Raw genomic sequence first — 10,703 nt, 5'->3', positions numbered from 1 at the left:
CACTTGATATTGCTAACTTGCTCATTCTTTTCCACCTCAGTTGATTGTTCCAGGGAAGGAGGGTGGGGTGCCCCTGGTTCCTAGCCAGCCACCACATGCTGCTCAAGCTGACCAAGAGAGGATGGCAATGTGCACCCCTTTGGATGGAGCCCACTACTCAGCAGCTACACCTTCCAGTAGGTAGGTCTTGGTAGGCAGTCCAGCATGTTAATAGCTTATCTATTCCTGTATGAAGTAGAAACATTTAAAAATTAACTTTTAGGCATTCAAAAGGCAGTTTTTAAAGTTGGATTTAACTGTGGAATGACCAGCCAGCAACTGTCAGTTTTTTAGTTTCCCTCAGCTCAAAAGCCATAAACACTGATCTGTTAATCTGCTTACACTTTTTGGCCCTGCTCAAAATATCAGGGTACCTTATGTTATACTCTAGTGCTGAGACAAGTGCTGTGTCATTCTTGCTAATTGTGAAGAGCAACAGGGTAGCTTCAACAGTGAGTTTTGGACTTTCCAAAGAAGCTTTGTTTGACTTGCTAGAGGCATCAGACAAGTCTTTTCAACTGTTAAGAATAAACGTCAGGTACAAGAGTCCTTATCTAACAAGAAGGAAACAATGCAGCTTTAAATTGCACAAAGTCACATCCATGTGAGCCAATGAAATCCTGCTTATTTTTAAATGTTTCTTCATGCCTCTCTTGTCAAATGTCTCCTGTGATTCCATCTTTTCTCCTGGTCTTAAGCTATTTGTTATAAGACTTCTTAATGAACTATTCTGCTTAGTAGAAAAAATTGCACTGTTGCTCCTGTGGCAGACCAGTCCTGTGCTGAGCCACCTGCCTCACTGCACCCAATCAAAATCCAGGCTTCAGGTGCCTCTCCTGAGATGCCTCTGTCCGGCTGACCCCCTTCCAGGAGCACGCCCACAAGCCTGGGGTAATCACTGCCATGACCTGGGCCTTGGTCTTTGTTAGGGCTCTGTGCAGCTCGGGGTACACGGACCGTGCAGACCTTGGGGGTGCTTAGCCCACCATGGTATTTTGGGGTGCTTCTTTTAGCCTGAAGCATTCACAAGTAGCCTCCTGTACAGGAGGAAAGTAAAAAACCACACCCACCTTAGCCAGCTGAGTGAAGGGGGCTTTAAAGGCTAGTCTCACCCTCATAAGCATTTACAGCAAGGAGTGCTATAACAGATAGCTTTATTGATCATCAGAGAGGGAGAGCCTAGGGAAAGGGCATAAGACAGAGAAATATCAAAAGGAAAAAAAAAACACCTTGAGCAAAATAGAATAGGTTTCTTGGCCTTTTGATACGCGTCTAGATTACTTCATCCTAAATTACTGGCTAAATTTCAGGTAAGTTACAAGTTCATCCAGAGACTGATGAAGCTCTGGAGGCCTTTTGCTTGCTTCAGAATCCCATACGATGTCTGACCTGTCCCAAAATGGAATGACCCCTTTTTAAAATGTTTGTGACCCCATCACTACGTCCCAGCCAGAAACAGGGGCTACATGATGCAGACCAATCCTTTTAACAGTCATCGGCATCCTCAAGTTGGGGCGGGGGGAGCAGGGTCATACAGGTATCTTGGTGGGAACTAGGACAAAGGATCCCTACGGCCCAGCTCCCCTTAGGTGACCAGGCTTGGTTGCCACAGCAACCAGGCAGTGTGCAGAGGAGATGGAGGGAGTTGGGCTGTCTCCTTACGGAGGAGAGGCAGACTGAGGATGCTTCCTTCACAGCTCCCTCCTATACTCGTTGGCTAATCAGTCTTGCTCACATAGCGATAGCCTGCCAGAAGACTGAAAACCAGAAATTTTTTTTGTTAAAGGCTCTAATTACTTGTGAAAAATCAGGTCACAGGAGTGAATAGTAACCACACAGTGAATTAATCATATTGATTGCTATAATATATTGGAGTGGCCTGGGACACTGAATGCATTCCAATTCCTAACTACATCTCCTACCAAGTAAGACATCCAAGACTGCTCAATTACTGAAAGGAGTGATTGATTATGATTGACAAGAATGCTTTAGGTTTCATTGCAACTTATGAAATATCCTTTCCCTCCCCCAGCAATCTTGTGCTGCTATAAGACTGAGGGGTTTGGTCCTATTACATAGGATGGTGTTTTCCCAGTGTTAAATTGAAACTTGCTCCACAGCTTTAGTCTCCATTTGATACAGGTAGCTGAATAGGAAGACTTTGTCCAACAAAGGCAGAGATGTTTTAGGTTTTGTGTCCACCCAACACTAAAAAGGGGACTCAAAAAAGAAACCAAAGGAGTTCTGTGAAAAAGTGTATGGTTTTTTTTATCTATCATGTTTGAGGAATGACGTGTCAACCCTTCTTACTTCTCCCCCAGTGAGGACACAGAGACAGTATCAAACAGCAGTGAAGCGAAGAGTGGCTCCCCACATGATATCTTGGAGACCATCTTTGTCCGGAAGGTGGGGGCCTTTGTCAACAAACCTATTAATCAGGTAACTGGCAGCAATCATTCTCAAACACATGAAGTACTGCTCACTTTTGTTCCTGTACAGAAGAGACAAAGCACAGAATTACTGGGACAAACTCAGGGAATGAGAACAAACTTACAGTGACTCAAGGTCCTTACATGACATGCTTATTGTGTGCTAAGACATGTAGATTTCTATCAAAGACTTGGTTTCCCAGAGGAAGTCACAGAGCCTTGAGCTAACCCAGCCTCCAGTCCTTAGTGTTATCAGTTTCACAGGTCCAGATAGATGAGACCTAGTTTTCCAGTGGTGTCCTGCAGGGGTTTTCCCCTTCCAGAGAAACAAACAGCACAAATTTGTTTCCTCAGGCCAGGCTTCCCTGGAGACTACAGATTGAAGATCTGTCACACTGCTAGGAATGGTACCAACTGGGCCATTTCCACCTGTTTGACCTTTCTTTCAGGCTTGATATCTCCAGTAGGTGTGATGGAGAGGGGCTGCTTGAGCCCGTTGTAGTTCATTAACTCTAGCCTGTCTGATGCAGGTATTATATATGCCATGACAACTCTAAAGGTCACACTTCAGTCTTAGAGAAGCAGCTGACTGGAATTTAGTCTATTTTACAGCAGTTGGTGCAGTTCTTAGATCTTTCTGCCAAGTTGCTAATATGACCTTTAAGCAAAGTTTAGCAAACCCTGACAAAGACTTGCAATGACATGCGATATGCTAGGTAGGCAGAATCTTTATGAGGTGCTGAGGTTCTGTCTGTTAAATCTCCCCAGGTGACCATGGCCAACTTAGACATTCCTTTTGCCATGTTTTCTCCCAAGAACATTGAGCTGGAGGATAACGACCCCATGGTAAGAACTTAGACCTCTGATCCCTGTTTTTAAAGAATGACTCATGCAATACAGATATGTTCTTCTTGACCTTAGCTTTGCACGCACTTCATTTTATAATCAAAGTACCAGCAGCTCACATCAGTTCGGATTCTAAAGTCTCTGTCTCTGCTGGAGCTTAGGCTCTCATGACATGGAAACAGATTTATATTTAGAGCCCCTGTGCCTACTACAGGCCCTTGTAATTGTCACTGTGCTGTCTCCCATGGCATCATTATACGGAGATGGATTTGGTAACATGATCTAGGACTAAATCCTCTCTGCTTTTCTTGGGCAGGTGAATCCTCCCGACTCCCCAGAAACTGAGTCTCCTCTACTGGGCAGCTTACATTCAGAGGGCTCCAGTGGCAACAGCACTGGGAACACACATGATGATTTTGTCATGGTTGATTTTGTAAGTCCCTGTTGTCCTTTATAAGCCCAGCCTAGCACTTTTGTAGGGCATCTGTATTTGGGTGGGCTTCAAGTGGTGGTGGTATGGTCAGCAAAAACAAAATTAATTTCCCTGAACAAGGGCCTGTTATACTGCCAAATAAGGGCCAGGATTTCCTGATTTCCCTCAAGACTTACAAAAACGTATTTGTAAACCAACAACTTGAAGAAATTATTTCCATGGAGGGTGGGGGGGGTGTCTTTGTTTGCAGCACACCTGAGGCAGAATAGGGATTCCAGGGAGAAGCTTTGCTTTAGGTAGTCAGGGTGATAGGAATTTAGGTTTTGTCATGGGATGATGATGAAGCCAATGTGCAACTGTTTAACCTGCTGCAGTGTAGCTGTAATGTTGAGATATTTGCTGGTACCAGGTGGTGCCTCTTATCTGACAGAGCTCTCTGAATGGGAAGTGATGTCTTTATCTCTTGTTCTAGAAACCAGCATTTTCAAAAGATGACATTCTCCCAATGGACCTGGGGACATTCTACCGTGAGTTTCAGAACCCCCCTCAACTCAGCAGCCTCTCCATTGACATTGGGGCTCAGTCCATGGCGGAGGATCTGGTATGAAAAATGAGATTCTGATTTATAGATTCATAGATGTTAGGGTTGGAAGGGATCTCAGTAGGTCATCCAATCTGACCCCCTGCCCTAGGCAGGAAAGAGTACTGGGGTCAGACGATCCCAGCTAGATGCTTGTCCAGTTCCCTTGTGAAGACCCCCAAGGTAGGGGAGAGCACCACCTCCCTTGGAAGCCCATTCCGGATTCTGGCAACCCTTACCATAAAGAAGCTCTTTCTAATGTCCAACCCAAATCTGCTGTCTGTCAATTTGTGGCCATAGTTCCTAGTTACTCCAGGGGTGCCCTAGTAAATAGGCAGACAAGGTTCCTCTAGTAAAAAGAGCATCTCCGATTCCCTGCCGCCCTCCCCTGATGAATTTATAGGCAGCCACAAGATCACTTCTTAGCCTTCTCTTGCGAAGGCTGAAGAGATCTAGGTCCCTCAGTCTCTCCTCGTAGGGCCTTGCCTGCAAGCCTCTGACCATACGAGTGGCCCTTCTCTGAACCCTCTCAAGATTGTCCACATCCCTCTTGAAGTGCGGCACCAAAACCTGGGTGCAGTACTCCAACTGTGGCCTGACCAGTGCTGCATAGAGGTGAACCATCACCTCCCTGGACCTGTTCATCACGCATCTGCTAATGCATGATAAAGTGCAGTTAGCCTTGTTGATCACTTCGTAATATTGACAACTCATTTTCATCTTGGAGTCATTTATGACTTCAAATCCCCTTTCCACTGCTGTGCTGCTGAGATCCTGTAAGTGTTTTGGTGGTTCTTTTTGCCCAGGTGCAGCACTTTGCACTTGTCTTTGCTGAACTGCATCCTGTTTCATTCTGCCCGTTTTTCCAGCCTGTCCAGATCCACCTGGATCCGTTCCCTACCCTCTGGTGTGTTAACTTTGCCCCATAATTTGGTATCATCTGCAAACTTGGACAGGGTGCTCTCCACGCCCTTGTCCAAGTCACTGATGAAAACATTGAATAGCACCGGTCCAAGGACCGAGCCTTGCAGGACTCCACTGCCCAAATCTTTCCAGGTCAATAACCCATCCACCACCACTCTCTGGGTGCGACCCCGTAAGCCAATTTGCCACCCACCTGACTGTGTAATCATCTGCATCACAGCCTATCAATTTATTTACAAGAACAGAATGAGATACTGTATTGAAGGCGTTCTTAATGTCTAGGTAGGTGACATCTACCTTGACTCCTGCATCTAAGCATTTTGTGACCTGGCTACTAAAAAGAAACATGGTTAGTCAGGCAGGATCTACCTGCAGTGAATCCATACTGATTTCCTTTCAGCATTATTTGTCCTGGTGGGCTCCCACAAATATGATCCTTAATGATTTTTTCCAGAGTTTTCCCAAGGATGGAGGTGAGACTACTGGCCTATAGTTTCCCGGTTCCTCCCTCCTCCTTATGGTTTACGGTTCCTGTATTACTTTTCTTCTCACTCCTTGAACAAGCCAGTATCTTGTCTAAATGGACAGGCACTTACCGAAGGGATTCCTTGCTATAATAGGTTTCCTGTTGATTGTATCCTTCCATGAAACAACTGAGTCTCCTTGGCAGCTTTGAAAGGTGCATTTTGTCCCAGCTGAGCACAAATGCAGGTTATCTGGGCTGGGAAGCAAGCTAAAGCTCAGCCAGTCTCAAATCCAAAAACTGAATACTGCTTCTACCACCGCAGGTTTAACAGCCTTCTGGGTCCATGTCTACAGGCCTCATTTGGGCAAGACTTCCAGAGTGGTCCATAAAAATGCTGCCTGGATGAGCTTGAGGCCCACAGCTTTTGTATCAAGTGATATGATTGATCATGGTGGGGGGATGGGACGGGACATAAAGTTAAGTGCTAACATGAGAACGACCATAGCTGCCGTAAGGTAATGCACAGGGCATAGACACGGGCTATCTGCTGCTACCTACTAAAAGCCCTTGCTGTCTCCTGTCAGCAGTAGCCTGCTTCTGCTGGGAGTTGTGCATGAGAGAGCACAGCTGAAATCTGCTTCATATTCTAGGAGAGGTATCTTTTGCCCTTTCCGTCTCCATTGTGTTTTAACTTCCTATTGAGTAGACAGTTCATCTGCTGTGAGCGAGTCTCACCCTGGACTTTTCTTTGTCTTTACAGGACTCATTACCAGAGAAGCTGGCAGTCCATGAGAAAAACGTCAAAGAGTTTGATGCCTTTGTAGAGACCTTGCAGTGAAGCTACAACAATGTCCTGCTTCTTGGGCACCCTAAAGGATGCAGCCCACAGATGTCTGTCTGTCTATCCCTTTTGTGTCTTTTTGTCTCTTTCTCTACATCTACTAGGCTTTATTTGGATCACTTCCCTCATTACCAGATCCAGGATCAATTGTTGGTGTCTCCATAGTAGTTTTGGACCCCCTTTTCCTTCTGGCATTTGATTTCTTACCTGTAATTACAACAGGAACAAAAGAAAAGAAAACCTATTGTACTAGCTCTTTCCCCTTCGGTCTTTGTTCAGTGTGTAGAGATGGTTTTATGGAAAGCTGCCCTAAAGCTTCCTCCAAAGAATTCTACATCACCATTTCCCAAGATTTATCCTCTGGAGAAGCGAGCATCTCTTTTCTTGGGTATGCAGTCACATTGGAGCACAGAAAGCCTTGGTGTTCAGTTCAGAGGGCTGTGAGGTTAGCAGACTTAGCTGGACTTTCTTCTTGACTTAAGTGTGAGTGCCTGGATTGCAGTGAGGATACATGGGAGTGAGACTGCCTTCTGCCTCATGCCCTGTGTAGTGCCAACTACATGGCTGCACCAACATGTTGGTTCACCTTTTGCTTCCAAGGAATGGAGTCTGCACAGACTTTTGTCCTGAGACCTCATGCTGTGCTTGCCCCTCTGATGCAGAGGTGTGAAGCTCTGAGAAAGTGCTTTCCATGTTACCTTTCCACGTTTTCTTGTGTGAACTGAATCTTCCACTATACGGAGGTCACAGGTGGTGATCGCGCTGGCAGGCCTGTCAGTGGCAGCTGGCAATACGCTGAATTCAGAGTCTTCGCTCTTGAAACAGTTGTAAATACTGATTAGGAATCCTATTTCTTTAGGGTTATGTAATTAGGAGTCTTAGTCCAAGATTCTTTCCTCTTTCCCCTGCAAATCTTGCTGCTTTATGGTTAATAGATGATCTTAAGAAACAGGAAATATTTATTGCTTTTAAAGAAACCTATATTTAAAAAAATGTTATGTTTTTGTGTAATTGTGCAGGTCCTTCTGCCCTGTGTCACTGCAGACAGCAACCGTGCCATGGAACCCTGTCCCATGATGCTGGTCTCCCCTTGCTGGGAAATACTGAGATTTTTATTTTCAGAGATAGACTCATTTAGTCTAATACAGCACTCTAGTCTGGGGACTTTATTTCCATGACACCCTGTCAGGGCCCATTGGTATATAATGAACTGCTCATGTTGGTGCAATAGTGTGTCAGGGACTTTCTGAAAAGCTGTGTTCTAATAGGCTTGGAAAGTGGACTCCTGTCGTTCAGCCATTTAGACGGTAGCTTATTCATGAAAGCACACTTTTGGGAAGTTTATGGTACTCGTTTTTAATCAGATGACTTTTGATTAGCAGAAAGTTTATTTTTGTAATGAGCTAACCATAAGTCTATACGATTGGCTGGCAGTGCTCTGTGTTGATCTGGCTGCTACGTGTCCTTTGTCCAATGTGAAGGGAGGAGATGTGTAATGACACTAAGCAGAGTAGGTAGGGCACTGTGCAATGCTCTCCCCTTTGGTCATTTGTAACTTGGCTGAATAACTGCAAATTCCCCTTTGCTACCCTTTGGTACTTCTTTTGGAGAGAGCTAGGGTTTGCTTTCTACTATTTGGATCCTTCCTAATGCAGGTGGAGCAATCAGCCTTCTGGATCAAGGGCTGGCTGGCAGTGGCTTCCTCCAGAGCTTGGCAGTATTCTTAAGTTGAAGAGGAGGGTTGCCAGAGAATGATGTATGTCACCACATGTTCTCTCTAGCCAGCCACCCTCAGGCTACTGCAGGAGCAAAAGCACGTGCTCAGAACCTGAATCAAATTCATAGTATGCTGACATGGATTTTTATTAGACCTTGATTTGAGAGGTGTTTGCTGTGCAGTTTCAGAACCAATGTGTGAGCTCTAAAGCAATAATTTCAATTGGTGACAAGGCTAGAGCTGGGTGGGGAGGAGGTTGGCTGACTTATGTATTTTCCATCCACCTCCCCAAATATTTTTACAGCACCAGGCAGTGTTATGCAGAGACACCAGGCTCCTTTGTTCACACTCTCTTCCAGACTGGAAACAGTACAGCTGCCTTTAGTGGATGGACTGATCAGGGGTGCTGAGTAACCGAGCTAGCCTTAGGTGCAGTGCCATGTTAACATAGCTGTACTGCTTCTGCTTTGGGAGGCAACATGCAGAGTTGGCCTGGGTATCTGCATGGCCCTGCTTGTGCCAACATAGCACCACTCTGATGCAGCTACTAGCCTTCTAGTTCAGGAGGCTGTACAACTAAATTGCTTTGCTCTCATCCTGTGGCAATTAACAGGTGGAAAGGCTGAGAACAACTTCTCTAAAGCACTGGGTGGTGGGAGTAGCATTACTATATAAAGTGTAATCACTCATCACCTTGCTTCTTGTGTGACCACCCATCCACCCACTTAATCCAACTTCTGAACTACCTCCCACTCAGATTTAAAATTACTTTTTGCAAAACAGGCACTGTAGATGGAGAAACTTCTATCTACAGCAATTCTAAAAGGCCAGTCTTGGGAGTGGTAGAGATGGAAATGTCATAGTTTCATAGTTGGTAGGGTCGGAAGGGAACCGAGCAGATCATCAAGTCCATTCCCCTGCCATGGCAGGAAAGAGTACTGGGGGGGCCAAATGACCCTGGCAAGGTGTTCATCCAGCCTCCTCTTAAAGACCCCCAGGGTAGGAAGAAGCACCACTTCACTTGGAAGTTGGTTCCAGATCCTAGCCGCCCTGACAGTGAAGTAGCGCCTCCTGATGTCAAGTCTGAATCTACCCTCTGCCAGCTTGTGACCGTTATATTCTAGTCACTCCTGGTAGTGCTCAGGGGAGTGTCACTTCCCCTGCTAAGTAATAACTGACTTGGAGGACTTCTGTTCCAAACCACTTAGCAAATACTTGATCCTTACAGCCAGCATGTGAGGGAAGCAAGCTGCATTCTCTTTATATGGATACAGAAACTAGAAGCTGGGGCCTTGAGTGATGTGTCCAGAGTCGCACAGTGATTTGATGATGGAGTCTGGACCCCCCCCAGACCCCCCCTGACTCAGTCTTACTCAGCATGTAATGTTTGAGTCTTTATAGCAGACATGAGTTGCCTGAAGACATACTGTGGTAGTCACCCTGGCCTTTAACTTACAGGCTGTGCCTGGGCAAGCTGTGCTCCATGAACTGACACTGCATAGACCTTACTGCACTGCATAGACCTTACTGCACTGCTAGCATATATTACTGGTCTTGTATAAACGAGGAAAAAAAGAGGGTGAACTTTTCTGGCGGTGGGTCCTACCTAGGCAGCACAGCCTTTGTATTTCCTCCTCCTCCTTGTCACATTGCAATGCTGTGGTATCCACAGAATGTGAGCCATGAGCTGCCATCACTATTTCTGTTCAGAAAGTCCCCAGGGCCAAGTGTTTATGCCCAGTCATGTGAATGCAACTTTTGACAAGGTCACATCTTACACCTCTCAGAGCAGAAGTTCTGGGCAGTAGCCATGTTTCTTTAATGCCAAGAGTGGAAATCTGCCCATGAGTTGCCAGAGTAGAGCTGGATAGCCACAGCAATAAAGCATTTATTTGGGGCTGAGGTAGATGCTTATTTCTGTAAATGTAAGTATTGGCTCTGTCTGATCAGTGCATTAGAAGTTACTGGCCTACAGTAGTTCTGCTGCAGGAGGGGACCTAGCTGCTGATGCCATGGCCTGCCATTGACTGTTTAATACTCAGTCCTGTACTGTCAAGGGTAGCTGGTACATGGGTGAAGGGGAAGGGTCCTAAACTGCATTGTTTTGGAAATAGTCTCCAATGGTCTTCAACATGTACTCAAAGAATTTCCAATAAAACTTTTATTGTAAGCAACTCTTGACTGATCTCCCATACAGCCTCAGCTGTTCTGTGGATTGCTCCATTGGTGCCAGCCCTGAGATGTTCCTATCCTTAGAGCTTCCCTTTCTAGCTCACACTTTAACTGCAAAAGTCGGAATGGGTGCTGGAAAGAGAAGGGCAAAGCAAGGCTCGTTCCTGAGCTGCTGTTTCATAGTTTGTAGGGTCGGAAGGGACCTGAGTAGATCATCAAGTCCGACCCCCTGCCATGGCAGGGAAGAGCATTGGGG

The 10,703-nt window shown here is 45.7% G+C and overlaps 1 protein-coding gene across 11 annotated transcripts in view; it reads left to right on the top strand.

Annotated features, from left to right (window-relative positions):
- Positions 1 to 6,812, top strand: part of ATG13 (autophagy related 13) — a 39,293-nt gene extending 32,481 nt beyond the window's left edge. For 9 of the 11 annotated variants that reach the window (XM_006026913.3, XM_025207913.1, XM_025207922.1 and 6 more), the window contains 6 exons: positions 41 to 180; positions 2,361 to 2,478; positions 3,237 to 3,314; positions 3,631 to 3,747; positions 4,220 to 4,348; positions 6,478 to 6,812. In XM_006026913.3, coding sequence (XP_006026975.1) covers positions 41 to 180; positions 2,361 to 2,478; positions 3,237 to 3,314; positions 3,631 to 3,747; positions 4,220 to 4,348; positions 6,478 to 6,555 — 660 coding nt within the window. In that variant the 3' untranslated portion in view covers positions 6,556 to 6,812. The remainder of the gene's footprint in view (positions 1 to 40; positions 181 to 2,360; positions 2,479 to 3,236; positions 3,315 to 3,630; positions 3,748 to 4,219; positions 4,349 to 6,477) is intronic. The other 2 variants (XM_025207917.1, XM_025207920.1) reach the window with 2 other exon arrangements.
- Positions 6,813 to 10,703: the final 3,891 nt, after the last annotated feature.

The sequence above is a fragment of the Alligator sinensis genome, unplaced genomic scaffold, assembly GCF_000455745.1.
Source record: "Alligator sinensis unplaced genomic scaffold, ASM45574v1 scaffold592_1, whole genome shotgun sequence".
Lineage (NCBI taxonomy): Eukaryota > Metazoa > Chordata > Crocodylia > Alligatoridae > Alligator > Alligator sinensis.
The sequence above is the reverse complement of the archived record's forward strand: the minus strand, read 5'-3'. Positions and strand labels throughout refer to the sequence as shown.